This window comes from Rhinopithecus bieti, unplaced genomic scaffold, assembly GCF_001698545.2.
Source record: "Rhinopithecus bieti isolate Rb0 unplaced genomic scaffold, ASM169854v2 scaffold_2439, whole genome shotgun sequence".
NCBI classification, from domain to species: Eukaryota; Metazoa; Chordata; class Mammalia; order Primates; family Cercopithecidae; genus Rhinopithecus; species Rhinopithecus bieti.
The window spans coordinates 816,751-836,808 of NW_016804232.1; the positions used below are offsets into that span (position 1 = coordinate 816,751).

The 20,058-nt window shown below is 37.4% G+C and overlaps 1 protein-coding gene across 2 annotated transcripts in view; it reads left to right on the top strand.

The window, feature by feature from the left end:
* Positions 1-20,058, top strand: part of POU6F2 (POU class 6 homeobox 2) — a 500,263-nt gene that overhangs the window by 100,240 nt on the left and 379,965 nt on the right. For both annotated transcript variants that reach the window (XM_017867376.1, XM_017867377.1), the window contains exon 3: positions 4,837-5,008. In XM_017867376.1, coding sequence (XP_017722865.1) covers positions 4,837-5,008 — 172 coding nt within the window. The remainder of the gene's footprint in view (positions 1-4,836; positions 5,009-20,058) is intronic.

Genomic DNA, 20,058 nt, shown 5'->3' on the forward strand with positions numbered 1-20,058 from the left:
CTTTCAAGGCTTCATCATAGAAATACACTGGGACATCTCTATTTAAAAATTATAGGAAAGTACATCAGAAATTAGCATATAATGACAGTATATATGGTTAGCACATAGTAAATCATATATCATATATGGTAACTACACATAATAAACTCTAAGAAACATTAATTAGGTAAAAGTTGTTAGAATGTGAGAAGCACTACACAAGTAGGTACTTGTAGAAGTGTTTGAGCTTAGTATTATAGAATCATTAAAAATTAGTGCAGTAATTTACAGATAATCTAACCTTGCCCCTTCCAGATCTATTAGATAATATAAGAGTTATAAGGCAAAGACCTCCCATGGTCAGATAATCTTGGGAAATGCTAGGATAAGATAATTAGATGGACTTCTTTCCTGGTAGACTTCCCTGCTGAGTTTTCCACGTGGGTACGACTGCAGAACTCTTTCATTGCAGAGTGTCTTTTGGGGCAAGTGTTTTGTGGAATGCACTTTGGGAAATATTGTTTTATTATAGACTTTTCACTTTGTAGACAAGAAAACCAAGGCAAAAAGTGGTTAAGTGGCTTGCCATGTTTATCTAGAGGGTGAAGCTGAATGCAAGCCTGGGTATTGAACACTATCTGATGTCCTGTCTACTATACCATCTTGCCCTATATATTTCATTCAAGCAAAGTCATCCAGAGAACTGTTTTGTTCCTACATTCCACAGGGAAGATGATGTCTGGGACTAGGGTATCCAGGCTTTCACACCTTTCATAGCCACTGGTTCTGGCTCATAATCCAAAATCTGGGATACCCCATGAGTTACTAAGTCCATAAGCCTTGAATTTTTTCTCAATGCCTACTGGGTATAAAAGGTGCTGACTTTTGGAGATGAATCGGCCAGGGTTGAAAATGCAGCTTTACCACTTAGCTGTGTGCCTTTGGGGCAAGAAACAGCCTACTGAGCCTCCATCTCTTACCCATACAATGGGGCTGATACCTTGCATAGCTGGGGTAACATTAGATCCACCTAAGGAGCCTGTCTGGTAAAGGCATTCAATAAGTGGGACCTATTTTTATTCCTTAATAATGCTTGAAGGAGACAAATAATCACTGTGTAGTTTCTGATGGTGATTGCAGTCCTCTCCTTGTAGGACATGATGAAAATTTTTATTGTGATTTTGCTAATAGAAACTACCTCTCCTGCTTCTCCTTTTTTACCCATCTGGTTCTTGGGTCTCTGATGGCCCCTGTGAGTGTCCTGTATTGGCACATGCCACGTCCTATTCTTGCACACATACAATGCTCTTCCACGGTGGACCAGTCACTTTCTTCTGTCAGGGATGATAAACAAATTGCAAAGAAGTCTCAACGTCTTCTACTGTGATAGTAACAATTTCAGAGTTTCAAGTAAGAAGTCTTCATCAGCTCTATTTTACTTCTCACCTGCACTAGCTCTTTCTGTTCCTGTTTACCGCTGCAGAGATCCTTGTACAGGTTGAAGTTGCAGGTCTGTTACATTTCTACAAGCACCTACATAGGTGCATGTTGGAAAATCCTCTCTTTACTCCAACAGAAAGGATTTCACAGACTGCTATGGCTCTTGGCAGAGAGAGAATGACTTCCAAGCCGAGTGCTACTTGAAAGAGGCACTCCCCCATCACTTATAAGTCTGTACTCACTGGTTACTGCTTGTGACACATTTTCAAATGGACCCCCCAGTGGCTGCAGCTGTGATTAAAAGCTGTCTGCTCTCTGCCTCACTGGAGGTTTGCTGTTTAACCATGTCATGTATGTATGTGTGTGTGTGTATATATATATATGGGCTGCATCATGGAAAACGTAAAGTTTTTGTAACACAAAAAAATTCAAATGAGTACTTGAATGACAAACTCTTGGATTTTCGAAGCTCAAGTCAGTGAGAGGCACTAGTTGGGAACCTAGCCAGGTATGAGGTACATAAAAGTAATTTAAGGAAGAAGAGCTAATGGTCAGTGAACATATACCATCTGCCAGTGCATGTTTTGCACACATCAGCCAGACGGAACATCTTAAAGATTTAAGTGCACTTGAACTCAGCAGCTGCATTTCAGCTCATCAGTGTGGTTCGGGATTCAGTTTGACCCTTCACAAATAAAGCAAGAGTAGAATATTCTTTCTTAAGTTTACCCAGATATTCACTGGCACATTAATAATCATGTCTGACTTATCATAAGACTGCTATTCTCAACATAAGTTTATCATTAACGTTACCTTAAAAAATGCTCAGATGAACAGTACAGCAACAGAGACTGGGTATCTCAAAGGTACAGGTCACACCCCTTCCTTTAGATTAGAGAGACTGAGGATTCAACCTTTTATAAAGTAAAAAGAGTGGATTAGAATGTAAACCTGGGATCTTGACATCACATGACAAGTATACTTAGAAACGCCACGAGGTCAACCAACGAGCGTTGTTTCTTTCCCTACCCACCCACCCATCCACCAACTGAATCAAAACTCGAACAGGCATGCTTTCTTAGATATTTAGGAAAGAGGTCTGGGGAAATTTTGAGAATTGTGTGTCTCTTTTCCCTTCTGCCTGCCTCCCCCATCTCCCCCAAGTTTCAAGAGCTCCAAATCCCGGCAACAAGAACCAGTAAACAAAATGCAAATCTATCACTAGCAAATTCAAGTTGATGATACTGTGAATCGACTGCATTGATTACATTGATTATATTTCAAATATTTACAATATGGTGAGACAAGTCTAATTTCTTTTCTAAGGAGTTCAAGGTAGGTATCACCATTTCTGAGGGGGGAAAACAATGGAGAAATGTTTGTGGTTGCTATCTGCAATAATCTGGTGCTGACAGAGAGTAGTATTTTATTTAGTAATTAACAGTGTAAAGGGGAGAGGAGCTGTCATGTTGGTTCTTAAGCTGGGGAATGTGATGAAAGATGATATCTGCGATCTCATCCTTTCCACTTGTTTAGGATTGTCAGGATGAGAAATGTCAGCATTATGAAAGCTCGGCTCTGCTCTTGATATGATAAAACCCTTCAAAAGCCAGTCTTTCTCTTTCCCTCGTCCCCCTCCTTTCTCGCTCTCTCTCTTTCTCTGCACTTGCTTTTTTATTTATCCTGTTTTGTTAGATGGCAGAAATATAATTCTTTTCTTTCTTCCTATTATAAGCCACCATTTTTGTTTTATTATATGTTTCACAACCCCTAATGCCCCACTGAAAATTACCTTGTTAAATGACAGTGTTTCAAAGCCATGAATCCTTTCCACCATTCCCTCAGAGGTTTGAAACAGTCAACAGACTGTAAAGAATAAATAATAAAAAAGTATTGATTATTTTGATGACTGTGAGATTCAATTAAGTATTAATTTTGCCCTCCAGTGGACCTATCAAGGTATTCAAAAGGGAGGATTCGACTCAGCTAAATGCGTGCTGAGTGCTTCAGCCTTAAATAGGGAGAAAATGTGTTTACCTACAGTATTTGAAGAAGAAGTGCATTGATGCACAGAGTCCAATATTTAAGTGCTGTGCAAATTAAGCCCTGGTGACAGTGACATTGTTTTCAATGGTATGAGTATTGACTAAAGAAGTGCATTTGATGACAGCTTAAACTATTTGTATTGATTAACATTTTCATAGATTATCATGTGTCATATCAAATTCACTTTTCAGGCATGAATACATTAAAAACACACACACACACACACACACACACACACACACAGGCATACCGCAACCAATGCAATGGTGGGACCCAGGAGCATGCCGCCCCACCTGCTTCTGTGCTGGTCACCTGTTTCCTGCTCAGGAACCATTTAGGCATGAACTTGGCAATAAATAGCTCCCAGATCTCGCAAAAAGGGCACTTCTTGCTCTTCCTTTCCTTCTGCATCTGATATTGTGCCAAAACAATATTATGCGTCTCAGTTTGCAAATGGAATAAAAGACTACACTTGGAAAATATTTCTGATCCTAAAATGCCCTCCTAAATGAGCTGAAGATAAAGCAGATCTAAATAATTAGGGGAAAAGTTTGTCTTTTCTGAAGGCGATTTTGTTTTCTTTTCTTTAATGCTCTGGGTGTGTGATGCTCTAGGTATCCGAATTATTGAACACAGTTTGTAAGTATTTTCCCAATTCCTTAAAAAAAATTTAAATCAATTTTCGTGTATTGTGTTGTGTATTATTTGCTTTAAAATGTTCATTTGATTTGGGGTCAGCTCCGGTTCCCAATCTGGGACCAGTGAAGCCAACTTCTAAGGGTGCTTATAGAATTTACATAAGAAATATCTTTTATTCCATTGAAAGCCTTTTGAGGTCTCTTTTCTCCCTATCTTTTTTCTCTGCTCTTGGGATAGGGTTTAATTGCTTCTCCCCCGGGGAGAAGGCTTCTTAAAATAGCCCGTGGTTCCTCCATAGGGTGCTCTTCCTTTTTAGTATGTTGCTGAAGTACAAGCCCAGCACTTTCTTTTTTCTTACTGCATTAAAGACAGAACAAGGTGTAAAACCATTCGCACAAAAGCATATCCCACAATTAAAGCTGTGTTGGTTAGGTTGCTTTCAAATAAGTTTTTTTTTTTTTTTTTTTTTTCCTCCAAAGCCTCCTGAATCTCTCACATGCTAGTTGAGCTTTAATAGGGTGGGGAGTAATGGAGAACTCATCGGATCTGTAATAGCTCTTCACTTGACTGCAGCCAGCAATAACAGCGGGAGCAGCCAGAGATAAGAGAGGAGAGAGGGAGAGTGTGTGTGGAAGAGAGAGAGAGAAGAGAGAGGGAGAGGGAGAGAGAGGACACGCACTCTAAAGCTGCCACTTTTTTTTTCCTCCCCTTCACTCTTTTCGCCCATCCTAGGATCCAATGATAGCTGGACAAGTCAGTAAGCCCTTGCTGTCAGTGCGGAGTGAAATGAATGCGGAGTTGAGAGGTGAGGACAAGGCTGCTACTTCAGACAGCGAGCTGAATGAGCCCCTGCTTGCGCCTGTGGAATCAAATGACAGCGAGGACACTCCCAGCAAGCTCTTCGGTAAGTCTGTCTAGGTATTTCATTTCAGTACTACCATGTTGTCCGGAAGAGCAATCCAACCCCCCCAACCCCCCCTTTTTTTCTGTTGTTCATTCAGTTTTCTCGTAAGTACTAAAAAGGAGCATCTTAGAGGTGCTAAGCCACCAAAGCTGATTCCAGCCAGCTAGGAGGATGTCCTCCAAACTTTTACCAACAAGGAACTTATTCACTGCCCATTTTGACTTGTCAAATATTGCTACAGTCCCCGGGCTGGAAATTATTTGGAAAAAAATAGAAAGTGGTAATAATGATCAGGAAATGGGTTCCATTGTGAGAATTGGTTAACATTTATTGAGTAAATATCGACTCGGTTTCAGGTTGCTTCACAGCCTTTTGTTAAGGGTAAGGTGAGTAAAGACATTATCTGTCGTCTAAAGATGGGAGAGGAGAACTGAAAAATATCAATACAAGTCTTGCTATGCCAGGTAAACAAAGGTGGCCACGGGAATTGCTCTAAGAAATAACATGTGTCATCACAATCAGAATGAATATTTCTCCTTTAAAAAAGGTGATGAGGAAAGAAAACTGGTTCTCTGATTCCCTCCTCTACCCCGCTCCTTTTCAACATTGTGTTCATAGCCTCATAACTAAAAGTAGAGGCAGCCCAGGACCTTTTAAGAATCTTTGTTATTTCATAAACAAAACAAGAACAAGCAGAGTGCCACTCCAGCAAAGACATCTGTCATTCAAACAGATGACACTCTGTAAGCCAACTCATGCAACTGTGATCTCTAATCAGAAAGGGGAGTGGGTTGTTGAGGCGCATGCCTGAGTGATAGATGTTAATGGATGTCTCTGCTGGAGAAGCACTTTAGGGTTCAGAGTGACGTTAGGTTTTCAGAACAATTGCTCCTGAAACATTCGCTTTTAATTATTTTCAAGTGCATGTGTGTGCACACACACATAGACATAAGTATAACTACTAACCTGACATATATATATCAGGCAGAGTACTGCTTGGTCTCGGGTAAGAAACAGTCAAGCACCTGAACTTCAAAAAAAAAAAAAAAAATCATGACATAGACTACTACTTTGTTAAGAAAATCAGCAATTCGGCTTAAAACACAGGCTTTATTTATTTATTTATTTTAACAGACAGAAAGCAAGCTGCCTTGAGTGTTTGGCAACTCTAGGCTAGCTTGCTTCAAAAGACAAGCTTTTCCTTAATTTTAAATGCTTACTCAATCAAACATTAGAACAATGTCACAGAGAAACTCTGCTTTTCAGATTTTCTCTTGGTACAATACTGTTTTATGCTTAACAATATACTAGATTCCAATTGCAAGAAATTCTTTGGTATCACCCCTTCTTTGAAAAGCAGCAATGCCATCTCTGACATGAATTTCCAAGCCCGTGCTTTCGGGTTTTAGCATTTTCACCCTAAAGAAATATTTTACAGTGTAAATTTTATCCATATAGGAAGAATTATGCACTAAAACCTTCACTTCAATTGTACGAGGGTAGTGAGAAAAGTCAGATAAAATGATAAATTACAGAAAGGTAAAAGCCATGCCCATACCCCTCTGATGTTGAGTATGCTAAGTAAGCACTTTGACTTTTAAAAAGTAATCAATTTGAGTTCAACAAGCTACAGATAATACGTTTTTGTTCCCAAACTTTGCATGCATTTAAAATAAAAGTAAATGGATTTTGTAGACTTGAGCTTGGAGCTCCAACTCGTTTTCTTTCAAGTAATCCAAAAGAGGGGCGATTGATTTTTTCATTTGTTTAGGGGTCCCAGTGTTGAACACTGTTATAGATTTGTTATGCTATGTCTTACTGATTTGCATGTGTAGAGAAAAAAGCTTCAAAAATTCCCAGAGGGTCAAAGAGATTTGAATTAAAAGTTTAATTCCAAAGTAATATTTTTGTGAGGTGCCATTTACTAAGAATTCGTAGTTTAATGTTAAAATCATAGTGGATTTTAGAAGGAATCCGCTTTTCAGTTTGAAATTCTCAACTTCTGAGTTTGTGTGAGAGAACACAGCAAAATCTACATCTTACATTCCTTTTGAATTCACTCAATTGTCTTTGGTCTCTAGACTGTTTTTCAAACACAATGCGAGTATTTCCCAGTTTCCAATTAGGTCAAGAAGAAATCAGTAGATTAACAGTTTTGAGAACTTGAGAAAAAATTCGAGACAATATGGGAAAGAAAGAATAGAAAGGATCAGGAGGAAGCACCCTAACAGTCTCATAAGCTTTCCTTCGCAGGGGCCTGTTATGCTCTTACTTTTTAATATTACCAGGACTTGGCCGTAGCAATTCAAGTTTACGTAACTGACTAAAACTTTCCAGAATAATTCTGTCCCAGAATTTTTAGCAACTTTGGCAGCACAATTTAAGGAACCATGATTTTCTTTGATATGCATATGTTCAAGTCTGTTTTTTGTTTTTAGATGTAGTCTTGATTATACCCTCTACTTGGTAATGAAGAATTGTGTTCTTCCTGAATAGTTGACAGCATCTGTGTTTTTATCTAAACAATCATTTTCTAATATACTCACTCTCTCTCTCAAACTGTCATTCTTCTCTATATACACTATAGTATTGAAAATTGGGCTTCTCTAATGAGATGGCAAGATTATGACAAATCATGTGCATCTTGATATGTTTAGTTTCATGGAGAGGCATTAACCAACAACAGGAGACAAGCAGAGCTCAGGTTTTTTTTATTGTACCTGAAATTTCACTATAAATGGATTTCTTTGAAGCCTCTTCCCCCATCTGTGTACTGTTCAAATTAGCAGTCCAGAGGACAAGTCTGTTTCCCTCACAGTATGGTACCTTCAGCCCAAAACTGCAGGAGAAAGGCTAATACTGATGCCCTCTATGGATAAACAAAGGAAATTCCAGGAACCACTGGGCCTTTTATGCCTCTCCTTAAATTGCACCTCTGCACTTAACAGCATCCAAAGGGAAACATACTGTGCAGAATGTTTCAGTGCTCTGAGCAACTCAGAATACCAGAAGGAGAAAGGAGAAGCCATATGCCAGCCTAAGTAGAAAGTTCAGAAAAGGGCCCTTGTGTTTTATAAAGTAATTACATCAGTGGTAACGTTTTGCTTAACTTGAACAGCCATGGAAACTAAAGTACACTTAGGAGAGATGAATCCACATTTCATTGAGAAACATGTGGTTAGGTAGTTCTCTGTGATATCATTAAGTGGTGCATTATTTATTCTTCTAAAGCCTGTAGGATAACTATCTCCTTTTTCAGTTCATGACTGTATTATGCTAAGCTCTGAGCCGTAAGAAACAGTATAGAGGAAAACAGGTTTGCATGTGGTTGGGGGTGGGGGATTATCAGAGAATCTGGAGCTGTGTCTCACAGGGCTTTAGCTGTGTGATCAGATGAGTGATGCTACATAGAGCCAGTCATTTAATATGTGACAAGTGATGTACATATTGGAAACTATTCTCAAAACTGGCCTTTGGCAAACCATCTTAAAGGGAAGAGGTTGCTGTGTTTCTCTAGTGACATTTATAGTACTCGTGTCAATGTGGTGCTTCACTTTTAGTTATGCCCATCAAGAATTCAGTGTTCCACATTCAGTCAAGTTGGATGCTAAAATTCAAATGGTAGCATCAACAACTTGGTAGGGAAAATGACGGCGGAAAGGATAAAAGTAATATATATCCTTGGAAAAAATATGTACACTAAAGTTTTCCCATGCACTCTCAGCCGAAGAAGTGAGATCTCATAAAACATGCCCTAAATATTTTCTCCCCTGTATATTTGAGATTTGAAAGATGATTTATTAACAGTGTTTCTCCTGGGAAAATGTTTATTGTTTGAAGTTAAACCTCATGATTTCTTTCCTTTAAGTCCCAGCTATCTTGGGTGGCTGCGTTAGTCTCAGTGGCTGGCTTCTCAGTTGTACTACACTGTGCATGAATTGGGCACACAGTTAAGAGTCTTGAGCTGAGATGGAACTACAAAACCTTGTATAAGCATTGCATCCAAAGTAAAAAGTTTGTGGTTGATTTTCTCTTCTGATATTGTGCTTTTCTAGGATAAAAGAAATTGCATGCAATGATACTTTTAAGAGTGGGTATTTTCAATGCCATTTATCTGTGAGCTGTTGGAAAAGGCCTTAAAGTTGGCTCAGGGATTCCTCCATGCTCTAGAATGTACTATATTGTGTATTTCTTTTCCTTTCTGTGATCTTTCTCACAGAAACATGCATTATAAGATTTTTTTCTTTCAAATTGCCATCCAGTTTGACTTGATTAGAATTTATGGCAGTGGAGTCGCTTTCAATGACAAAAGGATAAAGGACTAAATTGTCTGTCACCCCTTGAGACAGTGGTCTCTGCAGGTCAGCGTGGAGGTCATTGCAGGGCATTATGGGGACTGCACTTGGGGGTGATGCTGCCTTGCGCCCGTGTATCAGTGGAGGCCTTCATTATGGGATCACTGTCTTCATTACTTTGTTTAAACGTCTCTCTCCAGGCTTCAGTACCTTGGGTATTTATAATATTCTGATTAACTATTCTGGAGCCAGTAATCAGTACCAAGAGCTTAAACCCAAGAGGGATTTAGTTAGGAGGTGATGAGGTAAATTCCCTAGAGAAATAGATGTATTTAAAATATGTATCATGCTTCTATATTTTTAGAAGTTTCTATATTATATCAATTGAAAATTTATACCCCTTTTCACCAAAGAAAGTTTCGCTAAAGAAATATTAAAAGTATATTTTTTAAATCAACTAAATAATTTGAGTAATAGATTTATGCAAAAACAGTTATTTAAAAGAAATCTGTAGAAACCTGTATTTGTGGAAGTAAGTGAGATGCACAAGGTATTTGTCAAAAATCAGTTATGGTTTAATAGTCAAACAAGCTCTTGTCATGCTGCTGCATACTTGAGTGAAAAAAAAATGCATATTTGGATACACTTCTTACATTTAAGAAAGTCTAATGCACAGGGGTATTTTTTTAAAAAATCAGTGAGAGGCTGTGTGCATTTGGGCAATTTTAGTTTAGATTTTCCTCCCAGAAAAACACTGTAATGCTCCATTGATAAATAAATCCACTTTAAATAACATGAATGTGTAAGCTTTGAAATAAAATAAATCCATATAGAGAGGCACTGGTGTTCAAATTTTCACCATATTTTCTGTGGAGCTGCTCATTTCTAAGTGAACTTCAGTGGGGGACAGTGCACAATATGTGCCAGAATCGTCAGTGGGAACCTTCCTCTTGCCTGTCTTTGCTAGCTCTTCGCTATGCCTGGGGTGCTCAGGTCAGACCTCTGTTTAAAGCAGGAAGTTCAATATTGCAGTGTCCAAGGATACTCCATGGTAGCACATTAGCAAGTCAAAATACTGATACAGTTTGACTTTTTTCTCCCCTTTTATTTTGATTGCTGTGATTCTTATATTTTGTTGTTGTCATTAAATTGTCCTAAAAACAACAGGAAATAAGGTATTAGAAATGAGATTAATCTGTGCATCATCACTCCTTTAAATGATCCCATTTTCATCTCTTGAATGTCTTGGATGTTTCTGACTTAAAGGTTACATGGCATTACAGTGTTTTTGTAGTTCACCCAGCCCAGTTTATGTCATAATTAATAAATAGAGGTGCATTCCAGATTCAAGCTCCCAAGGCTCAGCCCTTAAGAAGATTGCTTTCGCTCTTAATTACCTGCTTTAATTATACAGCTAGCATTCCCGTTCTCAAGAATTGACCAAATACGTTTTTCTCCCACTTCAACGTTGAGATTTCACTTGACCGTTTCAAGTGGACCTTGTTTGTTATGAGACAGTCAACAGTTAATTTGTGAGAGAATTGGCACTTTCTTTGATTGACGACCTTGCTGGTTTATATTTGGGGATTAATAATACATCAGACATTCACACATTAAAAAGAAAGTAAATGTGAAGAGGAAGGGTAGAAGGTTCAGTTCTGCTATTGGGCTGCCCTGATTATTCAGGCCTTCCCTGGGAATGCAGAGGCAATCGGAGAAGCAGGCACATTTGCCCAAATATGCACCTGGCTCCACTTAACATGTTTCTTGATTTTTTATGCTAAAGAAAAAGATAGCAAAGTGTTTATACCAAACTGGCACCCTGTCAGGGGGCAATCTGTATAAAGTTTCCTGCTGTCAGGTTAATAAATTTTTAAAAAATATCCAAAGGCAGAGGTAGCTAGAGAAAGCTCATAGTAACAGTTGCCATTCTCCAGCGGATGGGTTTCTCTTTAATATCAGCCTGGCCCTGGAATTGTCTTGTTTGTTGTCTTCCTGGGTTCTGTACTTAGCTGGCGTTTTTGTTCAGCTTTTCTTTTATTCATGCCATTTCAGTCTTACTTTTAAATGTTTATCTTTTAAATTTCAAATGTCTTTTCTTTGAGAGAGAAACAAGTGAGCATAATTTGTTTTAATTTTTTATATGGTATTTTGCAGTTGAACATATACTTTGTCATGCTATGACTCTGAATGAGCTTCTAAATCTATCAACACTGGACTTTTCTTTGGGAATACCTTCAAGTAATATTTATTCATAAAGGAGTATCTGTGCTTTGGCAATATGGGGGCTTCTGATGAGGTCGATTATTAAACATGTTGATCTGATTCTTAATCTTTTCAATGTAAACTTTCACCTCCTGATTGTCAAAGTCAGATTTCATAAAAATGAAACAAGGGTGGACTTGTTTGGAGACATCTCCTAGTCTATGCTGTGACACTTTATGAGCTATCAAAAATGGATTAAGCCCTTTTAGTGTGAATGCAGAGGTCAGAAAGAATAACATTGGATCTCTTGAGGCTAAAGAAAGTTTGTCATTTGCAGAGAAATGGAAATTAACTTTGTTTTAGAAATATTCCAAGGTAATTTTTTTTAAACTACCTAATCAAGATGCCTACCCCCTGAGATCGCTTCTTAATAATTAGCTTCTACTTTAAAAAATTTCCTAGTATGTTATATGAATGTCTATATTTTATTTGAGAATGGAAAAGAAAATCCATGCCCAAACTTCTCTTACAGTTTTTCCTTCTTAAGTTATTTTAAGGTCTTATATGTAACAAGAATATATTGTGATTTTTTCTAAATTAAAAAATTAGCTACCTGGAACAACATAACTAATAGTCTAAGCAAGTGACTAATTATTGGAGGACCACACTGCCATTAAAATTATTTGAAAATATAAGGAAAAATGATCAGATTATAATTAGAGAAACTAAGTAATATAATTATACATGAACTAAATGCTTAAGAGATTTGCTGTACAAAAGACCATTTGAAAATGGGACTGTATAATGAAATCTGCATTCACTTAGATGGTTAAAAATGTTCTTAGTAAATAACCAAAATAAAACCTGTTAGTTTAGCTCATGAATGAAGTAGAATATGAAGGTATTTTTAGGATACTTATGATGTCCCAATGATAGCCCACATGAAACAGTCTCACAATTTAATGAATACGTGTATCCTGCCATATATTGTTTGGCATGAAGTAGATTTCTTAGTGTTTCATCTTTTCCTGTAAAATAATTCGTGTTTCTTGGGATTGACTGATGTACCTTCCAAATATTTTGTATTTCTTTAATTTCATCCTATTAATGAGAATAAAAGCATAATTATGACAGAAGTTTGTGAAAGCCAAGGAATTCATATTTAAAGACTGATATTAACACAGTGTTTTAAAATAGCAATGCAAATTTATCCATTTTCTTACCACTTCCATACTTTATTTTTGTTTCCCTCTATTTTCTTTCTTAGGCACTGTGAGTGCACAGTGAAAGAAGTGTAATGCTATCTGTATAAAATATTTGTGTGTGTCTATGGTCTGCTTTTCTCCGTATTTTCTTCATACACATACAATGCTTCAAGTTGTCTTACTGAATCTGTAGTATGTATGTATTTTCTCTATTGTAAAACTAACAAAGTCTCATTTATAATAATAAGCTTTCTTTTAGTTCATGCTATCCATCCAACATTTAAATGCATTTCTCCTGTATATTTAAAAAGCAGTTCCCTGATAAATGTATGAAAATTAATAGCTTACCAAAAAAGGGAAACTAATTATATTGTAGTATTGCTTCAGCTATACTTGGGCTAGAATCCAAGTTCCAGTGTCTTCTTCGATGCTGCTGTTTACTGAGCAGAAGAGACAAGAAGATTCCTCAGGATTTGTGCAGTTTAATTGAGTAAAGAAATCTGGGGTTTTTGGACAACTTGACTTGTAGAAAATATATGTAGTTTTAAAGCATACCAACTTACCTAAGCTAGGGAAGACTCTGGGATCTAAAATATTGGGAACCTAAATACTTGTCTATTTCTGGGATAGACATATATCACAATATAAACATTTATCCTTTTCTTTTTTTAAGTCAAAGGCATTTATTCAATAGTTATCAAGCACAATTTTTGTTACACATTCCTTTAAGGATTCTATGTGCCTAGATATCAAGGTCGAGTGTGTGATTGGTGCATAATAAAGAAATCATATTTTAAACATTTACTATTAAAGTAATGTGGTATGATTAATCTCCTTTTGCAGTTCTTGATGACCACATATGTGGTTATTTGTCTTTTAATACCAATATGGCAACATTTATTTTTGAAAATTAATGACTTAGGGTGACTTCCTACAGGAGGGAATCATCACTGTCAAAGCAGAAGAGAAGCTAAGGGGTTAATATAATTTAAAAATGCAAATATTTGAAGCTGTTTTAAAAGCACGAAAATTATTGTACATGACTTTTGCTCAAATCGACCCAGGGTAAAGGAGAATAAAAAGTCGAATGGAAACCCACATGTTCCTATATTTAAAAATGTATACACATGGAAGTAATGTGGGGAGTGAAATGCACTTCATCAAAACTGGCATTTTTTTCAATATACTTACTTCATTTCCCAAAATATTGCAAGATAGAAATGTGTCAGAAAGGACGCATACTATTTGCAAAAGGAGAAGCATACAAGAAATATTGCATCAAACTCCTATTTCAATGGATCCATTTAATTAAATCCATACACTGTTCTATAATCTACGAATGCGTAAATATCCAGAACAAGGATCCTCTCGATTATGAGGGAAAACTTTCACAAACTTTTGGGAGGAACATATGTCACTGTTTTAAGTGTTGATTGGCTCATTTTATTCTGATTCCTAAGATGAAGGCAGGTTTTAGTCTTAAGCTTTACCCAAGAAATTGCTCAAATTTTCAGGTAGACTCATCTATTTCTTTGCTCTAGTTTGAATCTTTACTTCTCCCATTAATTGCATCCTGTATTCATAGTAATTTTCTAATAAGCCAACTGGAATCTGTAGGCCATCAGAAAAGTGTTAAAAATTATGCCTCATGTTTTAAAAGGAATTAATATCTACAGCTGCCTGCTTACAAAGAAAGAACTGGTCACCTTGGAGGTTGCTGATGGCATGGAGGTGGTTGCAGTAGCTTAGAATGGTGGCTACTCGTCTTGTCATCTGTAGTGTATCAATATGTTTTTATAATGATGCAATAACCTGAACCCTGTAACGGTTTATGGTCCTTTTGAGAATTCTTATGGATTCTTAGAGTGACGGAGGTCTGAGAAAAGATCTTGAAAGCTTTCACAAAATCTGGCTGGGTGACAGAAAGCTAGCAGGACTGTGATTTAGCTGCTAAGAAATCCTATTGACCAGGAACATCATTAAACTTTTAAGTTAAAACAAAAACCACAAAACAAATGGTAGATGCAAAGGGTAAGGGGTACCCAAAGTGGCGGTGAAAATTAACACGTGCTGAAGATTCTTAAAAATAAAAGGCAAAATGCAGCAAGCCCATTGTTGATCTTGATCTCCTACTTAGAAATAAGCATTTTTAAATACACCTTTCTGAATATTGCAGTGTGTGTCGGAAATCTGTATTTGTGCATCTCCTTTATGGAATCTGTCGGAACTGATTGCTGCTCTTTCATTTTCTCTGGCTATTTTTAGTCAATGATAAATAAAGAACTTGAATTTTGCATCTGGCACCAGTGAGATATAGAACCAGAAACAGCAGGAAATAACCACGATGAGTAACTTCACATCAGGATCTGCATGGAGATCTCAGTCCTCTTAACATTTGTAACACTGCTAATTTCTATGGGCTTTTTAAAATACTTCCACATGAGCTCTCAAAACCCATAAAAGTGTGGCATGTAAAGTAAATTGTTTGTCACTTGCCGACGACCTGCCATATTTATTGTCAGGAGAAATGGACATTAGTTGGAAAAGCAGTTGTTAAAGGCCAAACAATTTTTAAAGATGGCAAAGATGCGCGAGGGTTTTCCTTTTTCTAACAATGAGCCACCCCTTCAGACATCAAAAGACAAGATAATAAGACACTTCAAGCACAATTCAAGATTATATTCAACATCTAAAGGCTCATCTCTTGTCAGTTTGCATTTACTCTCCCAGGGATGCGATGCTTCCATCATCTTTCTGTCAAGAGGAGTCTGGCAGAAGAAGCGAGGGCTCTTATTTCACACACTTAGGGTTTTTTATCAAATAGCCCACACTCGTTCTGATTCAGCCAAAATGGGGGGATAATTTGAAGAAGGTCATGCACAAGTACAAAAATCTCATATTGATTTGTGTGATTAGAAGGCATTAAAATTGCACGTTTATGTTAGTTGCTGAGATGTCGTGTCAGTTTATTTGGTAATACACTTTTGCAGCCTAGAAAAAAAAAATGACTTAAAATTTAAAAATAGATGGCTGAAAGCTGAAATGGTTTGTTTTAATGTGGCTGTGTCTGAACATTTAGCAAGTGAACATAAAAATAATGTAAAGCTTTTAGTTTAACAATATATGAAATTAGCTTATATAATGAAATACTTCATGCAATGTAAAAGCAAAATAGCACAACTGTGCGTATCAGGTGAAACAAATATATATGTGAATTTTTTCTAAATACTTCAAAAATTGATTTCATATCTTTAATATATAGATAAAACGTGATGGCATTTTCAATATAAATTTAATTATGAAGCTGTTTTACAATGGTTATCAAGTTTTTAACATTTTGCACTCTTTAAAATTACAGTGTCATTATATTTGTCATTTTATGCCATTCTTAGTATAGATGCCCTTTTCCAGAGAGGATACTAAAGAATAAATAAAAGGGATTTCATTATTATTATTATTCTCTGTCAAAATTCATCACATTTCCTTCTTTGTTCTCTGACAGTCACAAAGCCACACAAAGAAACATTCCATTTTGGTGGGGGCATGTTTATAGAAGTTAGAAGAACAATCTTTTCCTCTCAAAATAAAACAATTGATGAAAATAAAACCATGATATCCTGGGATCATTTCTATATTGAATCTTTGAAATTACTTTTCCTAGGAATTTTCATCAAGTCTCTGTTGTCTCCACTTCTTATATTTTTCTCCTTTGCTGTGAAGTGTTTTAAAACTAGATTTCTTTTGCGCCACTTTCAAAACAAAGGAGGGGTACATATATACCGTGCAGTTACAGTGTAGAGTAGAAGTGAAAACCCATAATTTGCCCTATTTATTGTATGAGTTTTTTCTATTCAATACAATTTATGCATTCAACATGGAACAGTGAATTAATCCATTCAATAAAAGTTTATTGAGCACCTGCTCTGTGGCAGGGGCGGTGCTGTCTCCTGAGGACTCACTAGAGAAGACACCAGATAGAATTGATCACCTAGCTTGCCCACTGTGAGGGATACTGAAGATGCAAAACTGAACAAGACATGAGGACCCCACCCTGAAATGGCCCACAGTCAGCATCACACATTGACATTCTATTTTACTTGATCATTTCTGGTACCTTTTTAGGCAATTTTAAGTCTTCAAAACCACGCTTTTCAAAAGTTGTTTGTTGGTTAGAAGCCTCAACATTTGAGAAAAAAACTATTATCTCCAAAATGTAGGGAAGAAGAAAGGAGCATTAAGTGGTTTGTGACAAATGACATTCGCAATGTTTTTATCACAGGGTTTGGTGCATATGCCGTGGAACACAATTGCTCTTCTTTAGGGATTGTCTCTTAATCATGTCCAAAGGGAGGATGAATTAGATTATTTCTTCCTCCTTGTCTTATCTGCCTTCATTCTCCTCCCAAAATTCTTGTTTGTCTTATATATTTTTTATTTTTTAATTTTTATTTACTTATGTTTTTACATATGTTCTATTGGGGACCAATTCCTTTTATTTTATTTTATTTTAATTTTTTTTTTTTTTTTTTTGAGACAAGATCTTGCTCTGTCACCCAGGCTGGAGTACGGTGATATGGTCATGGCTGCAGCCTCAACCTCCTGGGCTCAAGTGATCCTCCCACCTCAGCCTCCTGAGTAGCTGGGACTACAGGCGTGCACCATCACACTCAGCTAATTTTTTTTTTTCAACTTGCAAGAGACAGGTCTCACTTTGTTGCTTAGGCTAGTCTTGAACTCCTGGCCTCAAGCTATCCTCCCACCTTGGTCTCTCAAACTGTTGGGATTACAGGTATGAGCTACCGCACCTGGTCATTGTCTTACACTATAAAGTTGTGCTTCAAGGCTCTGGAGTCAGGTCATGTGGGCTTGAGTCCGGCTCTGCCACTTGTTCACTGGCTGGGTAAAGTAATAACATGTTGACACTTCAGCTTCCCCATCTCTGCATGGAAGTATTGCTGATATGCTACAGGACAATCTTGAGCTTGAAGTGAAATGACACGTGTAAAAGCCTATAGAGTACCTGGAATGTAACCGGAGCTCAACGAATATCACACTTGTTAAGAGTTGAAAACGTACTTGCTATGTCTAGAAAGAGTCTGATTAATTTTGGGCAGCAGATACCATAAAACCAAAATTGTGGCCTTTGGAAGTAGCCACTCTTCTCCATAAGGAAACATCAGCCCCCAAGTGTCCTCCTGATCAAAGAAAGGTTCTGGGGATCTTTGCTTCCTAATGGCAACACCCCTTCCTTCTTCAGTCTCTGCTTTCTCTTCAAGTCCATTCAGGAAAGAATTCAGACTCATAAATGGATTGTAAGCAGGTTCTAGAGGGAACAATAGTTCACTCTCTTCATTCTGGAGAGTACATAAGTGAGGTGGTGAGCAAGGATGGAACAGGGCAGTTACACATCTCACTCTTCTCTGAATTTAAAATGTTGGAAGGTGTGATTCTTTCAAATAATAGCATTTTTAAAAATAATGTTGGCCTTGAGAAGTGCTATGAAGCCAGATGTCTGTGGGCAGCAGCAAATGCCTCTCCCTCGCAGTGTGGTCAGATACCCTGGGGGCAGTCTGCCTTTGGGTGGAGTTCCTCCCAGGGGCATCAGCTATTCCTCCCTCCCTCCAAGGGAATTTGCCAGCTCCAGGCCAAGCACTTCTATCTCTCTGCCTTGACCATACTGTTGCCCATGTTGGGAACAGAGCATTTGCTTCTAGTTAAATGCCCAAAGATCTTTCATAGGATGCTTTTGTGACCAAATCAGGGTGAACTACAGAAAATTTCGGAGAGAGAGAAACATTCCATTGAAGTCATGTGACAATTTTAGAAAAATGATACTGCAGAAGGATGGTAACCTGGGTTCGAATCACCACCCTTGACCTAGGCACAAGGCTATGAGCTTATGCCTCCGTTTCCTCTTCTGAAACATGAGTGTTAAAATACCTATCTGGTGGGATGTTGAAGATTATGTAAAGGAAGGCAAATAAGATGCCTGCACATGGTGGTGTTTAATAATGAGAGCCCGTTCCCCTCACTTCTTAGCCCAATGCATATCTTTCCAAGGTCTGAGAAGTGACTTATTCTGATGGGAGTTCTCTTGGGAGTGTGGATCAGAGATTAACAATCAGCAGGGGCTCTGAACGTTAAGATCTGTTTTCTCAACGTAGCTTCTCCATGAAAGCCAAAACTCAAGCTAGACGTGGAGAGAATAACCTTTGCCCCGGAAGCAAAGGATTTGACTAGATTGTGGGTCTTCTCTGTCCCAGCAGAGAGCTCTTTTTTGCCCCTAAACAGAAGCGCTTCTCTCAAAAAGTTAGTTATGTGTTAGGTATGGGAACATGTCTTCAACTAGAAATCCATGGAGTCCTCATTCCTTAAGGAATTTTCATAGCCAATGTTTAACTGGAATTTTCAAATCTTCAAGAATGAACCCTTTTCATATATTTTCAAAAGAACAAACCAAAATAAGATGGCAACCTCAAAAAAATCTATTAGTGCCACACTTCCAAGGGTTTGAACATGCTGTGAATATTTAAGTAGCTTAAATTGACATTTGGAACCATAATTGGGAGGAAACATGTTATAACCTTTGTTGGGGATATTTACACATTTTGGTTGAGATCCGTAAAACCTACTTCCTCTTATATACACTAAAGTTGTCAGGATCAGTAAAGGAACATCTTTCTGTTATTGTTGTTGTTGCCATGGCAACCCCACACATTTTTAATTACATATTCATGCCCTATGCTCATTTCTTAGAAATCATTGGCACTTCTAAAACCACTCATTTAACATGTGTCGATCAATGTCAATAAATATATTGTGATATTAAAAATATTAAATCATACTTTCAGATTGAATTAATGTACACGTTTGTGTTAATGTTAAGTAGAAGAGACAAACTCTCTTTTAAGCCAGTGGCAGTGACCATCCCTTTCATATAATGTGACAGTTTTGACTTTCTTCACTGAATTTATAGCTGTATCGCCCCTTAGATGTCCCAGATGTTATTACTGTTCCCTCTGTGGTTTTGTCATTGGGTAACCAAACTTAAATTTATCTACACTTGGCTGCACCCCTGAGCAGTGTCAGCATAGAAAGGATGATGTTGGGAAAACAAATACAAGGTTGGGCTACATTGTACATAGGAATGAAAATCCACATCTTCATTCCATGGCATGAATTGGGTCCAGCCTTCTTTACTGAGCCTCTCACCCAGCTCTGACCTGCCTCTCCACACCATTCATTTCCAGCCACCACCTAGAGTGCACTCTGCAACTAAATCTTCCAATTTTTCATATTTTTATTAAGGTTAAGTGTATTTTTTTTTTTTTTTTTTTTTTTTTTT